This window comes from Trichoplusia ni, chromosome 9 (assembly GCF_003590095.1).
Source record: "Trichoplusia ni isolate ovarian cell line Hi5 chromosome 9, tn1, whole genome shotgun sequence".
Taxonomy (NCBI): domain Eukaryota; kingdom Metazoa; phylum Arthropoda; class Insecta; order Lepidoptera; family Noctuidae; genus Trichoplusia; species Trichoplusia ni.
This window is the reverse complement of record NC_039486.1, coordinates 7,302,804-7,319,103: the sequence shown is the minus strand read 5'-3', so window position 1 is coordinate 7,319,103 and position 16,300 is coordinate 7,302,804. Positions and strand designations below refer to the sequence as shown.

The window sequence follows — 16,300 nt, the reverse complement described above, 5'->3', positions numbered from 1 at the left end:
ACCCTTGTTATTCATGGTGTAAACAAACACTTATTACAACGCCATCGGTGGGTATGCAAAGTTGGAGTGTATTGAACATGTATAGATTTGAATAATCAGTTAATGGAAGAAACATTTCCGTGCATCATTTACATTTATTACATTTCCAAGAGTTTAATAGAATGTGAATCGCTTCAGCGCGTATCGAAATGTTCTTTAATTTTAATGAGTTACAGTCAGTGTAGGTTTGCTTTATCAACTTTACAACAGGAAATATGATTGTGAAGGGGTAAACTCTTGTCTATACATAGCGGCGAAATAAGGCCTATAACAAAAAAAAAATATTACTTTCGGTAAAGGTGCGAACCCACAGCGGCGCTAGAACTAAGTACGCGCGTGTTAAATCGCTTTGGGGAAAACATAATTAATATCTTATTTCTACTATACCTATATTCCATCAATAAGGATCAGTCATGATTAAGAAAATAAATAATTTATATTTGGCCAAATAATGAATATTCAGCAACTTCAGTGTATTGGATCCAGAAACGCACTTGAGAATAAAGTGACTTGCTGTGACGATGCCCGTCGTGTGCGTCATCCTTTCCTTTTTTGATGTACTGAGTTAACCTACACTCAATGTTTGTTTCATGTCAATCGTTGGGGATTCATCCGTATTTCATAATTATACTATAAATCACAAAAAAAAAGCCTCACAAATGATGACACAACAACCACTTAATGAAAATCGAATAAACTTAGTGACTCATCCTCGTCAAGGTTATAACGACATGTGAGCGCGAGCTTAGCGACGCCACGGTGGGTTTGCGCCATTAAACAAATAATACATTAGCAACATATGCAGTTCCTCTTATTTCATAATTATGACAATCAATAATCTAAAAATAAACAATATTTGCGTGGCACATTTATATAAACAAGAAGAGTTTACAACCGATTGTTCATAGCTGACTAGGTTCTACTGTTTTTTTGTTCAATGAGTCAAATACCTATATTTAGTTTAATTGTAAGTACACACCTACATAGTCGTAGGTACTCTAATTTATTTATGATCTTTAAGTAGTAGTAAAACCCAATACAAATAGTAGATACTAATATTTAAATATTATCTATTCTAATTAAGCTTACTGTGTTTCAACATTCCCTTTTTATGATTTTCGATCAAATAGGCAACTTAACCTTTTTCACCGTAAAGTTACAAATTTTGTGTCAACAAGGAATGTCTGTTTCTGGGAACACACCATCGCGTCTAGAATGTGTATTAAAAAAGTGCCATCCTTATATAATAATCATTTTATATTAAATATGCATAATTGCCAATTTTAAAAATATCTCACATTAATATTTGTACCATGACAATTTTAACAATAATAAAAGTAAAACGTGTAAATATTTACCTCTACATTTTTCGTCACGCAGTGACGATCCTACCTAGTATGACAAAAGACTGTTTAAATACTTTACAAACATCTTATTGTAAATACTTTAAGAGAATTTAAATTATTGATAAGTACTTAGATACCTATTCACTTACATTACCTAGTCATTCATAATAATAATAAAAAAATGATTTTATGCAAGTTTGTTTTACCAGACTGTAGAAAAGCCAAAAGGTTTATCTTTAAAAAAGTTTGCGACTTGGGAAACGATGAAAGTTCTGAAATACTTTCTACAATTATTTTTTAATTCAAAATTATTTTAAATCTTATAAAATTATCACGTTGATCAGTTCAAGGCCTCAATTCCGCTATTTACAATTGGTGATGAATGAATGAAAATAAGTTTAAAATGACACTATTCGTATTCTTGAAAGCTTTTCGCCAACACAATAATTAGAAAGAGTACCTAAGAATAGTGACAAATTTAATCCAAATTCCATTCATTCGTCGGCCATTGTTAATAGCGGAATTAGGACCTAAATGATACTAAAATTTAAATAGTGTTAAATACAACAATAAATAAATAATGTAAAACCAGATCTTGGGACACAGTAATCTGTATCTTGAATTCTATTTTCTATTATTATTAATCTTCAAGACATTTTCCGTGTCATTACAAAAAATATTATTTGTCAAGCGTCCGGTGAGTATTTTATAACTTCAGAAGAGGGCTCCTAAGAGTCTATAATCCCAACAAACTGCTAAGATAGAAAACTTGCCTCACTAAGGGAAAATGACATAAAAAGCAGCACTAACAAACGGCTTGCATTGTGATATGCTGTCAAATTACGTCATCAATATGGCGACTAGGGCCCCAATTCTGCTTTTTACAATGGCTGGTGAATAAACGGTAATTGGATTTAATTTGAAACTATTCCTATACTCTCATACATTTTGCCAACACAATAATTAGATTTTCATGAATATCATTCATGATGGAAATTCATGAAAATCTAATTATTCTTATTGATTCAATTCTTAGTTGAAATTGTGTTAGAAAATTGCTTATACCAATACGAATAGTGCAATCTTATCCAATTTCCATTCATTCCGGCCATTGTAAATAGCAGAATTGGGGCCTTAGAAGTGGCGGGGATCACGACCCTTTTTGGTAGCTACATAAATATAAATAAATATATGCGGACAATGCTATAGTTGGTAGTATTATTTTTAGTGATGATTGTACACTTTCTATATTAAAGAAACTATCAGTAGACCTAGTCATAGCTCAAAATATTATATAAACAACTTAATAAGGATACTTAATCACACTAGTTTCCTTATTCACAACATTATATTATTTACTATGGTGCGCGTCAATGTTCATAGCGCATAAAACAATTAAAGTACTAAAAGGCACAATACTACGCCGGCTGGAGATGAGGAATGTAGACCATTAAGATCCAACGGGTCATCAGGTTTAGAAAGATATAGTAGCAACAGGTTTATTTCGTTCACAAACAAAAAATATTTTTTCCAGATCTTAATTATATTTCAGAAACGAGGGAAGCATAAAGTCTGATTGATGTCGTGCTTCATATTGCACATGTTCAGAAAAGATATGCAGTACCTGTGCAATGCAGCGGAGGATGCAATGACAAGGATGCACTATGAGAAAAAAACCTGCCGATTTTCTGGCGCGGGAAGCGAGTGAGTTTGTTAGGGAATAGTAGGAGTCAATCAGGTACATTATATTGACATAAATAAATGCATTGAAAGTCTGAGTATTTAAATTAATCAAGGCACGAAAAATCTAGAGTATATTTCCTAAAAAGAGCGCGATAAACATCCACAGCGAATACAAAATACTAATATAATAAGACACGACACTATGTCGGTGGGGCTGTGGGGCACGTGGGAGAAGACATAAGTAAGTACGCCTAGCGTTCATACACTTATAAAATACCTCACAGAAAACATTATTATTGCAAGTATATCTTTTTATATAAAAACCCTAGATTTAGATTCCCAAACAAGAGAAAAATTACCACCTGTTTATGCAGCTACACGTCGCCAGTCATAGCACGGATATGACTCTAACAATTATTTTTCATCATTTTTGCAGACGGCATTTATTTCTCTTACGACGTGAGACTTAGATATTTTAATAGATATGGTTATTTTGAGAGAATGTTTTTTAAAACATTAAACGTACATCATGGGTTTTTATATATCAATGCAAGAATACTATTTAAACCGATTTCTTACAATAAGCTAATATAATGTTAACTATGATTTTTATCGGTTTCCTTATACTGTATATAATATTAAAGTGGACTCTAAAAATACATGATATTACTCATACGTAACATACCAACATTAACAATCTAATAGGAAACCATAAACTACATAAAATACTTTGTATACATCACCAACATTGGTACTTACTAGTCTGCTAAAGAAGCGTAATCGGTTTCAAATTAATTCTAATAATCTAACGTTCGCGACGAGCTCGTTTGGCGCGCGCCGTTGGAAGCGAAGGGTTAGTAGTGTCATCGAAATCTCTTTTTTTTGCAGGTGCCTGTGGGCGTTGTAGCTGGCTCTGTGCAGTCAGCTGTAGCTGAAGAGCGTGAGTATTCAATCTTTCGGCAAGGAGAAGCGGTCGAAGTGCTGCCATCTTGTGGCTGTATAGTGTGACACGAGGCCGACTGTTTACGGCGGCAGTCAACTGTTCACGTACACTTAACTCTGCATTTTCAGAGTTGTTATTCCATTTATCATTTTCACCTCCTTCAGAGTTTTCGGCATTTTCCGATGGTTCGGAATGCTCATCAGAATCAGTTTTACATATAATATGCACCTGCGCCCTAACTTCTGCATCAAATTTAGATATTGTACTTACTAGAGGTTTAGCCCAACCAATGTGAAGTATTGGAGTTTGACTACCTTCTTCCCATTTGCAGATTCCATCGTAAAATCTAGAATAAAGAAAAATATTTATCATTCCTATAATATCAAATAAATGCCTAAAGGTAAAAGATTAAAAGATATGAAATACACACCTTAACAAAGATGCAAAACACTCAGGATCCTTTAGAATAGATCTGGCAGAATGTCCTGAACTTTCTGCTTTCATTAGCTGTGGTATCAATTCATTTGCTATTTCAGAAAACTCTTTATATATTTCCTCATCATCTCGTGAGTAATTATAGCTGAAAAAGGAAACGAATTTATTCCTTTAATTAACATAGTATTCCAAATAGAATTGCTTCATCAACATACTTATTTACTGTTAAATATTGGACTGTCCTGGAGTTGAAGGGATGACCTGGATTCATTCTTACCGAACTGATCCCTCGCGGCTCATGAGAGACACAAGTGGAAGAAGAGTGGGGAGGCCTTTGCCCAACAGTGGGACATTCCATGCTAGTAATAATAATAATAAATATTATAACATGAAAAGGTACTAACTGTCGAATAACATCTCCTGCACAGGCCCAAGCATGAAAGGCTTCTTTATACATTTTATGACGATGATAGAAACCTCCTTGAAAGGTGTATGGATAAACATGCCGATCTTCATAATGTATTCTGGAGGATCGTATTGCCTGAGCATAGAGAGAGGCTGAGTCTGGCCTTACCGACCCATCTGCTCTTAAAAGACCATTGTCAGCAGGTACAGGCAGTTTCCCCTCAGCATCTGCTGAACAATTTGCTATTCTCATATATTCATCCAGATCTCCAAGATTGCCCAGTGCCATTGGATATGCTTCTAAGTGCCCTTTAATTAAAAATTATTGAGATTATTGTATGAAGAAATGTCTCACTAGTTTTTGTAGACTACTTTGATATGAATTTAGATGTTATGTATATTTACCATTGTCATAGAGTAACCACAGGAGTCTATGCTGCATTTGTGCTATTTCATGAACATCTGTTGTTGGGGTTAATGTTGGGTTGATAGATGACACTAGAGCAGCAAGTTCCATTATCCTTGTGCATATTACAGGCTTGCCAGCCACATACAGCCAGGATTGAGCCGATATACCATCTCCAACTGATCTACCACGCTTGTCTTCATTTCCTTTCCCATGCCAGGTAACCTTAAAAAATATATGAAAAAATTGTGTTTGAAAAAAAAATGTGGTCAAAAAATAACAGTCTTATGTTTATTGATCTTATAAAAAGGCATCATATATTTGGAAAAAAGTAAAGTATTTTAATTACTGTTACAAAAAAACATTATTGTAGCTCTTTAGTGACTACAATAATGTTTTGTATGAATTATTATTAATTATGTATTGTCTGCCACTTGACCTTGCTCCAAAGGCCAAATAAATGTAATTGATTATTCATGAATAGTATTTCAACATAAATCTTAGAGTTTAACTTAAAATGGTCTAAAAGTAAGGACAACATCAAAATTATAAATTGACATGGAATAACTATATCAACTCAAATTATATTAATTAATTTTTTTAAATGCAATTTTTGAATCAAATAAATTCATTGAATTACTCACTTCTGCTGTCTCTGTTCCATCTTTACCAAATACTACCCAAGCATGATCTTCAGATAAGGCTAAATGAACATCCTGTTTACCAAGAACCTGGCAGCCTGCTGTAACTGCAAAGGCTACACCAAAACAATCAAGTTTATTTCCTGTTAAAAAGCTGTATATAGACTGCAAATGTGCTCGGTCCTTATAGTAACTTCGAGTTAACGAGTTCCAAACCACATCAGCCACTCGTTTCACCAAATCCCTTGTCGCATAAACTCCGTTCAACAGTTTAACATCGACGCCGCTACGCATCAGTGACACAAACCGTTCATGTAAGGACTTAACTTCTTCGTATTCAACAGATGGAAACTTAATCTTAACAAATTTATTAGCGACTAAATTCACTTCCTTGTCACTGTTCTTTATATTTGTAAGGTTATTTTCTACAGCTCCAACAATAATAGAAAACAAAGCTAAATCTGCTTCCTTTTCACTGCGTAGTTGTTCTTCAAACAAATCACATACTTTTTGTATACTATCTATGGGAAAGTAATGTTTATACTCCGTTAGGGTCATCATTCTTAATGCAATACTTTACATATTTTTTAAATAAACTATAAAACTTTTCTTTATTATATTCCGCTTTTGCCGGCTTGTAATGTGTAATTATTTTTATGTTGTTGTATGTGTTTTTTTTTAATTTATCAAATTGATACTTGTTCTTTTTAGCAAAATAAAGGATTTCGATGGCTTGATTTAAAATACTTGGCAATATTTCCTTTTATATTTGTATTTCATTTTTCGACCGTCCTATAATATAATATTCCTAATCTTAAGGTAATAAAATAAAATAATGTACTCATCCGTAGCCATATAAAAAAATTACGTCTTTATGTTATCATGAACTGTCAAACTTTTGTGATGCGAACCCAAAGTGCAAACCAACCAAATTCAACCAAGCTGGTGTAATAAAAATTGTGACGTGTGTATTCTGATGATGATCGATTTGTCAATGAAATCTCAAATAATCAAATAATATGTTTGTTGAATATGCTTGCGTGAACTAATGGGTGTTGTTATGTTGTAGATTATGATACATTTGTCATGAATAATTTGGAAATTGATCAAAGTATTGAATATGTGAAGAATATAGTCGATAATATTCGATGCATTTCATGGTCAGTGGTAATTAATATTAAAAATAATCAACGAATGAAAACAAATTTACGCATTTCCTACTTTACTGTCAAAACGTAATTTGTTTTCTTTAAAAATAAAGACATTATATTATTTTCTAATCGTTTCCATTGATGAGAAGTTCACAGTAAACATAAACACGAAATAATATTAGTGAAATCTCCTTTACAGTGATAAATTGGATGGTTCGCGAACAAGATATTCCTGTGGTCATGCAGCTTGTAGCAATTGCTTGGTATTCGCTGAAGAGTGTCGGATATGTCTGAGTCCAGCGCAAAGTCCTTGCTCCCAACCTCAGCTGGACAATGTATTAACCCAGAGAGTTCAAAATGCAACAGCACTACTTAATGCTTACCAGGATTTGTTTAATGTTGATGGTAAACAATAATTCACATTTCTCAGATATTGACGCATTTATATTATCAACACAAGTTAAATTAATTTACACTTTTTCAGTCTTCCAAAGGAAACGATTGTCAGAACAACTCCGAATAGAAAAAGAGCTTTTCCCTAAATGTATTCAAGCACCATTGAAGTATGAAAACAAACGAAAGAGTTCAGGCTATTCGAGGTTCAACAAGGAGAATAGAAGTTCTACATTTTTCCCCGGAGAGGAAACATCACCATATAGAGAAAACATAATGGAAAGCTCAGTTAGTTATGTACAAAAGTGGCTTAATAAAAATGAAAAAGACTTTTCTAGAAAACCATTTAAAGATTTAAGTGTAAATGTACAGCTGAACAACCTTGCTGGAATTCAAACATCAAGAAGTACAATTCAGAAGAAAAAGGAGGATCAAATACCTGTGCTTACGAAAAGTAGGAAAAGATCACATTTTAAAACTACAACTAAGAACATACCTATTCCTGATAAAAGCAGATGTTCTTCTGGCAAATTTAATAGAAGCTCTAAAAGAGTAAAAAAAGAGTTACAACTGCCAAAACAAAGCCTCCAGCATGTTTGTGAAAATGATGAAAGTGGCATATTTATGGATGAACCAATTGAAATAGATGACTCACAAGAAACTATTATTGATAAGGATAGAAAAGCATGGCTTGCTGTAATAGAAGCTCATAAAAATGAATCTACCTCAAACACAACTTTAGAATTAAGCAATGTTGAAATTACAAATACTACAAAGCAAATACCGTTAGTTTCCAGTATTAAGTGTACTACAAATGAAAACCAAATCACAAAGATACCTTTTTACAAAAAAGGTTATATAAAAGAAACTTGCAAATATTGTACTGGTCTACCTTATGAAGCTGCCAGCCAGTCTAAAGAAGTTGAAATAACCATAGATAGTCATAGTTTTACAACTACTATTAAAGTTCTAAAAGACATTGGTAACAAATCAAATTTTTGTGCAACAAATTCAGTTTCAGTCCAAACAGATTTATGTGAAGGAACAAATGATATTGGTGTGAAAGAACCGAGTGTAACAACCAAGGTTTCTGATGATGCTCGAAGTGAAGATTTATTTGCTGAAGAAGTTAAAAATAACTTTGTTGAGCACAAAAATCATATATCTCATAATTGTGTGATCATTGAAGAATCAGACAGTGACACAGATATTGAATTAAGTGGACCTGTACCAGTTAAAGTTGATGTTCATAGATCTTGTGAAATATCGTAAGTTTAGTCTATTTCTGTAGTATTTTTATTGTTTTTTCTTATTCCATTTTAATGCGGTATGCTATAAGAGATATTCTATTTGTTTTCAGTGAATATGGTATTCTTAGTGAAGTGGAAAATATACGAAAACACGATACGAGACCTAGGCGCGGTCCCCGTGGTCTTACGCCGACCAGCACTGATTCATCAGAAAAAGAAAATTTTAATCCAAACAGAGTAAAAAGACAACATTCCAAGAAGAAAAAATATTCAAAGTGACTGCACTTCTTCACAAAACAAACTTTAATTAAACTTACTAAGTTTAAGGAACTAGAAAGTTAATAAATAATAATAAAAATATGTCTAAGTTGAACAAACAAAATGGAAGTTACTATCTTTTTTGTTTTTAGTAATTAAGTAAACTTATGTATTTGTTATTTCTTAAGGATTATTATATGTGCCTTAATTTTGTTTAGTAATAATGATATTAAATTATATTTTTTTATATTTGATTTTCTTTTATCGAGGTAGACGAAGATCTGAACGAAAAAGTGATTCCATTGAATTTTAAACTAGTATTTTTTTAGTGTTACCTAGGTACTTATGTGAATAAATGTTCTGGTGACATCATAAGTGTAAAGAATTTTCTTTAAATCAAAGTGCAAGAACGAACAGAAAAATAAAACAATTAAATGGGAGGTATCACTGTATTGTCGGAAATTGTACTATAGTCAGGTGGAGGTCACTACCAGGACCAGCCGCCACCGCCGCCGGACTTCCAGCCGCCACCACCGCCGCCGCTGGACCAGCCACCACCGCCGCCGCCGGATTTCCAGCCGCCGCCACCACCACCGGACGACCAGCCGCCACCACCGCCGCCGGACTTCCAACCGCCGCCGCCGCCGGACTTCCATCCACTACCACCGCTAGACCAGCCGCTGCTTCCACCGCCGAGGCTCCAGCCGCTTCCACCGCCGTAGCCGCCGCCGCCTCCGTAACCACCGCCGCCTGCAATAGCGATACACAATCTATTAAAACCGCTCCAGAAACAATATTGATAGCTCAATTCCCATTGAGAAACTAACATGGCACATGTGATAGGGTCCTTTACATAGCATGCCTTTTTTGCCTTGATGGCAATATAACTGCCAACGTTTCGTACGCGTGTATGCTACCATTAAATAAAGTAGTTAGATATTAAACGTACAGTACAGTAAGTACAGTAGTGCGTGATTAAATTTAAATTGCCGAATGATATATAACTGACATGTAAATTGAAAGACGACAAGATAATAAGGGTATTTGCAATGCTCTGAGTCCAATGCCATTCAATAGATCAGAAACCTTAACCTGCGGAGTGCGGATAAACACTCAGATCTTCTACACTAAATGATTTAAGGATTTCGCAACAACAGATTGTTAGTATTATTCACGGGTTTAGCATATAAAATAACGACGCGTGTTCGCTGTTCAGACTAAATGCAGTATTGCGAAATATTGTAATGTCGGCCGCTAAGCGAATGGCTGACCCTAAGGATGGGTTGATAATGTTTCGACCTCTATGTGTTTGACATCATACTACTGTGATGCCTGCTGTTTTTTGCATTTAGCTTTAACTATCTTACACTTAACAATATCTATACATTTTGGACTGACTAGGCCGAATTAAGCTATGGGTGCCATAGCTCGCTTATTTAACCTATTTAATGTCTTATAGATGCAGTAAGTAAGTAGCTAATCGATGTATCCAAGTTTATTTAACAAGTCTAGACTAGACATGACATCTAGGTTCAACGACATAACGTGCCGGCTCTATTACGAGGTCAGTAAAACGTGGGTTCATTCGTGCACTGTTGTATTGCATAAGAAAATAGTAAAAGGCTTCACACAGCGTGATGTCTGGTGTTTAATTTTATGAGCTTTAACAATATAGTGAAAACACTTACCATGGCCGCCGCCGCCCCCGGAGGATATGATCTTGATGATCTTAATCTCTGTTGATACGAAAAATAGATTGTAAATACCTAAGAGTAAATAGACAGAATAATTACCTAAGTATCAATCTGGAATTAAATAAAATAAGGGCCAAATAACTAGTGTTGTCAATAGCCAAACTATTGTAAAATTTAAGAGGTGTTCGCAAAAATAAATATGAACAGCTGCAACTATTGCAAAATTTTCGGGAATTGAAATGATCATCAAGCCGCTACATAAGGTAGAGCTTGGTGCAATTCAAGAGCCTACTGATGACCAATATTAATAGTTTTTACATTAGATAAGTACAATTAATATTGGTAAAAGTCATGAACTCACGTCCTCCGCTGCCGCCGCCGCCGGACCAGCCGCCACCGCCTCCGCCGCTGGACCAGCCACCACCGCCTCCTCCCAGCTTCCAACCACCGCCGCCGCCGCCGCCGTAGCCGCCACCGCTGCCGCCGGACCAGCCACCGCCGCCGCCGGACTTCCAGCCGCCACCACCACCGCCGGACGACCAGCCGCCACCACCGCCGCCGCCGCCACCGGACCAACCGCTACTAATGTAACCGGCCTTAGCGGCGACCGCTAATGCCAACAGGCAAACGAAAATCTGAAAAAAGGAACATCACATTCAACACCAGAAGGTACAATTACAGCTTCATCCCGATTTGACAAAATTTTGACCTTTTTTTTTCTATTTGGCACTGTTTATAAGCTCTTAGTAAGCTTTTAGCTAGAGATTTTTTTAGCAAGTTGAGGACGACGCCTATAACACGCGTAAGCATTTTGTTTGTTATTTACTTATGTAATTTGTTGCAAAGCTCAATCGTGACTAATTATAACACTACAATCTTCGATCTTATATTTCTATAGTGAACCGTTACACAAAGAAGTAATGCAATCGTTCTAAAAATAATGATGAGAAAAAACTGTAAGTGCCGGCCGGAGGATATCACATTTTGAAAGGGGATCATCCATATTGCGAAATGATTAGATTGCTACCTATGTCTTAATCACGCTCGATAAATATATGAGTTCGATTTTCGTTAAAATATTGATTTGCTTATCTCAAAGAAATAGAGAGAAGGATCGATAAGGATCCAATTTTATAAAAATAATTTGCGATTTGCTGATTTACTATTGGATTTGATGTCTTAAAAATTATATTTTTATTGGATGCTGAATACCGTTCGTCCAAAACTTTGCTCAACATGTAATAATTAAAATTGTTAAATGTATATTACCTTCATGGCGAAGCTGAGAGCAAACTGCTTGCTGAGGGGTCGTTGTTATCGCATTATATATGTGGTGGAGCATCTCCCACTCGCGGTGTTCCGCTCGCGGCCGAGAGCCATGAAGTGGCCATATTTTAAATTGTCATTGCGATACTCATAAGCCTTGATGTAAAACGCTCGAATTGTAGCAGTCGTGGCCGAGTGGCATCTGACTCGAAATTGGATTCCGTGTAGGAGCGCAGGTTCGAATCTTACCGGCTGCGGATCTTTTTGTTATATTTGCAACTGCAAGGAGTATTTATTGATAAATAAGGTCTTAACGCTCGAATTATTAAAATGAGACATGACCAAACAAATCTGTTGTGGCAGTAGGTATATGTTGTTATTAAGCACTTTACTTATTCCTGACATTTACGAATATATTTTACGGGGACTTTTTTTATCTCCGCTAAAGATTTCCTAATCAAACATAACTTGGAGGGATGTAGTAAAACAGTGTTGACTGTATACATTTTTGGCGTTAATTACTATAATCGTGAAGCTGATAATAAATCGCAGAAGACGGATTTAGCATCCTTAGGGTAAGGAGTGGCGAAAAGGCAAAACCTGTCGATGCAACTATGTCATGCACAATGATTAGGTACTCGTCTTGCTATATTCAAGAAGTACTCACTTACACGACGTTGTACGATAGAAATAAGTAGGATATCTAAAATAGACAATAATAATATTGTAATAACAATGTATATACAATATCTTTCTTTTTCTTTTCGATTTTTGAACGATTTGTTTTTCAATAGCCTTAGAACCCTCAGAGTCGCGAGTCCTCTTAAGCTTCCACTTGACCGTTTTAATTATTAAGTACCTAACTGATTTCAAAGTACTTATTTGTTATTTAACATTATATCTTAAAATGACCTACAGCTCAAATAGAATATGGTCATCATTGAGCCATTGACCATTGATTGCTTATTACCGTTGATGGTAAACCTTGGCCTTTAGCTTTACTTGGATATAACTTACGATAACATCCAGATACACTTATTTGATTGTTGTTTTGCCTTTGGCAGACATTTATATTGAATTGTAGGTACCTTTGATGAAAGAACAGTGTTCTGAAAAGGTAGAGGAAGAGGATACCAAATATGATATGGAATAATAGATTTGGAATCCTTAATTATTATACAACATTCATCCAATATTTTTAACCACCGACTTAAAAAGAGGGGTGTTATAAGTTTGACCTATCTGTTTGTCTGTGCCATCATAGCTCCCGAACGGATTGAGCGATTTCGATTTAGTGTGTTTAATATTGAAGACGTTTTATGTGCGCGTGTTACATTTTTTATATAGGTATATCAGTGGGGTCGTTTATAAAGTAGGGAAGTTTATAAGTGGGGAAGAATAACCAAATGTCTGCAAATATATCTTCTAGAGTGGGGACTCAAATGAAAGAGTAGGTACTAAAATAGGATGGTGTTGTCTTAATCATGGTTTGGCAAACTTCTTAGCCCCGTTTGATGATAAAATTTGGGGGAAAGCCGATTGTCAAGTAAGAGTATCTATTACTGCCTCACAATTACGTTACAATCACGTTGGTTACTGTCGTATCTTGTTGACTCAGCAGTATAAAAGGACCAAATCGCAATGCTATTCTGTCATCCGTCCACTTGAAACTAAAACGTTTCTACTACTATGAAGTAATGATGAGCGGGTTTGCCTTACACTAGACTTGATTCCAGCTGGTTACTGAGAAACTGAGTGTCCACGCGCAATTTAATGTCATCTTTATCTCGTAATATCCACACAATGATAAACACTGTATTCATGAATATTGCGAAGACGAAACATAGCAATTTGCACTCAACTGCGTGTGATGGAGCAATTGCACAAAGCTACATTAGCAACCACGACACCACATCCACAAAGATGGTGTGATAAATGCAGATTAACATTTTAAAACTATTTGTTTCAAGGTTAATAAAATTTAAGTGAGGTACTTGTTGAATAAGTTAAAGTGACGTTGCAAGCCGGAATTGAAGTAGAGTCCTGAAGACAATTATTAGTTGTAGTTTATGTATCAGTCGCACCTAGACATGAAAGTTGACTGTCACATTTCGAAATTTGTGTATTATGCAGGCATAAAAGCATACGTTATCGAACTTCAATTTAGTCAGTTATTGCACTACAATTTCATTCCCGTCCCGTCCGAAAGCGATCAATCTCGAAATAATGGACATGAGCAATGGAAGTGTAATACAGATAGATATTGCGCAAACTTATACAGCGGCTGCACTAATTTACAATGTATATTCATATATTTATTGGTTTCTTGGTTCGTAGCTAAGAACATCAGCTATTATTGCCTTAGATTAATAGTTAATATTGCCTATGATAGAGTTGTGTTTATTTTATGAGTATTACCTAATTGTTAGGAATAGTTGGTATCCAACATGGCGATTTGTTGATGTATGAATCAGGTTAACAAAACTTCGTATCTGCGGAAGGCCGATTTGTGAATCTCAACCACACAGAGCGCCACACGCACTAACGCATGCAAGAAAAATATTCGAATCGTATGTTTACGTAGAGTAGGTTTAAATATAGGAATATAAAGATAGCCATACCATAAGGCAATCATTGAATTTATCTTTTTTCAGCTCTCACAGATTACGACCATGAAAAAGTAGAATCATGGATCTAAATGTCAAAGTTCTTACGTGACGGTGAAGCCAATGTTCTGGTTATTAATCACTTTTAGACCATGAACATAAATCATTGTACGTCAATTAAACAACTCACTTCACTGAAGTAACTGCCTAATTTAATAGTAAATGTACGTCGAGGAAGGACGCATTCGGAAATGGATTGTATCGCAAGCAAAGTTTAACGTTCATTGAGATCGAGATGCGTTAGAGATTATTACGGTGAGAAGGCCGCAGAGTCGTGTAAACATTAATTTTATTATGTACATAAGGTTCTCAACAATGTGTGGCAACCTAAATGTGCCTTGTAGGTCGATTTCGTAAGCTTCGGCTTTATTGAATTTGCTTCGTTTTGTATAATTGTAATTCCATTCAGTGATTAGCATGCTGACGGCTGACGTGAGATTATCTATAAGGCATATAGCAGTAATTGCATGATGACTTCAACTTCGAATTACCAACACAAACAAACGGTTCTAGCTTGGAATTGCAGATAAATTAATAAATACCCTTACATGCAGATAAAATTAATTAATTCTCAAAGAAAAGAAAACTTCTTTAAAAGCAAATACACGACTCTACAAATTGTGTTTACTTACCACTATTGAAAGGGGAAATTATTTAATTGGTTTGTTAAATTATAGAATTAGTCAAAAAATGCAATTAATTAATTAACTACTGCCTGACAGTTTTTAAATTAATTAATTGTCCTTCCGTCCAGAGTTCTCACATGACTTATATAACATAGACACATAATAGAGTGTCAACGGCCACAATTCATTAGTCGTTACTGAATCGAAGTAACGTATGGCGAGAGTATGCCAATTCCGCGTAGATCGTGCGCAGTCATAATCATAACCCACGGAACAAATACTATCTTTATTGACATATTGTCAGACAACAGGTTTTGCTAAAATGTCCATTTGTGGTAAACACATAAATATTGTACAGAAGCGCAATGACAGGCCGCAGTTATAATTAATATCGATGTATTTTACACATACTCAGTATTTTAATTAATGTTTATATTACTATACCTACTAGTGACGAAATTTTTAAAACACACACAATTCACTTTATCAAGAACCAACTGTAATTTGTAAAATCATGAATAAGTTTGCATTTTTTTAGTTAAAATTAATGTGATCTGCACTTAGAGGTCATGTTTTAGCATATCTTTATGATATTAGAAAATAAACGTTTCGTTATACAAATACGATACTTACTGAAAATTTAAGTTTTTATTGAATAATTTACCTTATAGATAATAAAATCTTATACGCTGAGCAAATAAATAGTCTCTACTTTTATTAAATTAAACTCGAGATCATCCTACTACTATTATAAAGGCGAAAGTTTGTAAGTATGGATGTATGGATGTTTGTTACTCTTTCACGTAAACACTACTGAATGGATTTGAATGAAACTTTACCACAATATAGCTTATACATCAGAATAACACATAGGCTACAATTTTTGAGGTTTCTAATGCGAGGTCGTAAAAAAACACATTTTTTGCGCTTACATTGCAAACGCTGACTGAATCCTACAACATAGATAGAAGGCAGATATAAATTATAACTTATATCTTCTAACCACGCGGACGAAGTCGCGGGCAACAGCTAGTTTTAAATAAATCTAGCTATTACCTACATTATTAGTAAATAACTCAATAAAATAATTGCTAATAT

The 16,300-nt window shown here is 34.9% G+C and overlaps 3 protein-coding genes across 6 annotated transcripts; 1 reads left to right on the top strand and 2 right to left on the bottom strand.

The window, feature by feature from the left end:
• Positions 1-205: 205 nt before the first annotated feature.
• Positions 206-6,573, bottom strand: LOC113497173 (menin). 3 transcript variants are annotated; one of them, XR_003400874.1, is made up of 6 exons: positions 5,902-6,573; positions 5,257-5,482; positions 4,851-5,160; positions 4,442-4,591; positions 427-4,357; positions 206-304 (listed from the first exon to the last, which is right to left on the bottom strand). XR_003400874.1 is itself a non-coding variant. In XM_026876585.1 (5 exons), the coding sequence occupies exons 1-5, from the start codon at positions 6,457-6,459 to the stop codon at positions 3,874-3,876; spliced, it is 1,728 nt and encodes a 575-aa protein (XP_026732386.1). In that variant the 5' UTR covers positions 6,460-6,573; the 3' UTR covers positions 206-3,873. The 3 variants fall into 3 exon arrangements, 1 of the variants encoding a protein (XP_026732386.1); XR_003400875.1 differs by having other exon boundaries at positions 534-4,357; XM_026876585.1 differs by having other exon boundaries at positions 206-4,357.
• A 204-nt stretch (positions 6,574-6,777) lies between these two features.
• LOC113497174 lies at positions 6,778-9,197 on the top strand. Of its 2 annotated transcripts, XM_026876586.1 has the most exons (5): positions 6,778-6,862; positions 6,968-7,058; positions 7,249-7,454; positions 7,534-8,710; positions 8,803-9,197. In XM_026876586.1, exons 2-5 carry the CDS (start codon positions 6,985-6,987, stop codon positions 8,969-8,971), a joined length of 1,626 nt encoding a protein of 541 aa, XP_026732387.1. In that variant the 5' UTR covers positions 6,778-6,862; positions 6,968-6,984; the 3' UTR covers positions 8,972-9,197. The 2 variants fall into 2 exon arrangements, with proteins under 2 accessions (XP_026732387.1, XP_026732388.1); XM_026876587.1 differs by lacking the exon at positions 6,778-6,862 and having other exon boundaries at positions 6,869-7,058.
• Positions 9,198-9,437: 240 nt separating this feature from the next.
• LOC113497414 (glycine-rich cell wall structural protein 1-like) lies at positions 9,438-12,026 on the bottom strand. The gene is made up of 4 exons (XM_026876959.1): positions 11,914-12,026; positions 11,006-11,279; positions 10,639-10,686; positions 9,438-9,700 (listed from the first exon to the last, which is right to left on the bottom strand). Exons 1-4 carry the CDS (start codon positions 11,917-11,919, stop codon positions 9,438-9,440), a joined length of 591 nt encoding a protein of 196 aa, XP_026732760.1. The 5' UTR covers positions 11,920-12,026.
• Positions 12,027-16,300: the final 4,274 nt, after the last annotated feature.

What these genes read in the sequence shown, in the direction of transcription:
- LOC113497173 (XM_026876585.1), bottom strand. Translation starts at nt 6,459, where the DNA reads ATGATGACCCTAACGGAGTATAAACATTACTTTCCCATAGATAGTATA. An exon ending in ATGGAACAGAGACAGCAGAA is followed by an intron (nt 5,483 to 5,901) that starts GTGAGTAATTCA and finishes ATATTTTTTAAG; the next exon opens with GTTACCTGGCATGGGAAAGG. An exon ending in TGTTTTGCATCTTTGTTAAG is followed by an intron (nt 4,358 to 4,441) that starts GTGTGTATTTCA and finishes TCTTTATTCTAG; the next exon opens with ATTTTACGATGGAATCTGCA.
- LOC113497174 (XM_026876586.1), top strand. Translation starts at nt 6,985, where the DNA reads ATGAATAATTTGGAAATTGATCAAAGTATTGAATATGTGAAGAATATA. An exon ending in GGATTTGTTTAATGTTGATG is followed by an intron (nt 7,455 to 7,533) that starts GTAAACAATAAT and finishes ACACTTTTTCAG; the next exon opens with TCTTCCAAAGGAAACGATTG. An exon ending in CATAGATCTTGTGAAATATC is followed by an intron (nt 8,711 to 8,802) that starts GTAAGTTTAGTC and finishes ATTTGTTTTCAG; the next exon opens with TGAATATGGTATTCTTAGTG.
- LOC113497414 (XM_026876959.1), bottom strand. An exon ending in CGGCGGCGGCAGCGGAGGAC is followed by an intron (nt 10,687 to 11,005) that starts GTGAGTTCATGA and finishes TCGTATCAACAG; the next exon opens with AGATTAAGATCATCAAGATC. An exon ending in CGGGGGCGGCGGCGGCCATG is followed by an intron (nt 9,701 to 10,638) that starts GTAAGTGTTTTC and finishes TCGCTATTGCAG; the next exon opens with GCGGCGGTGGTTACGGAGGC.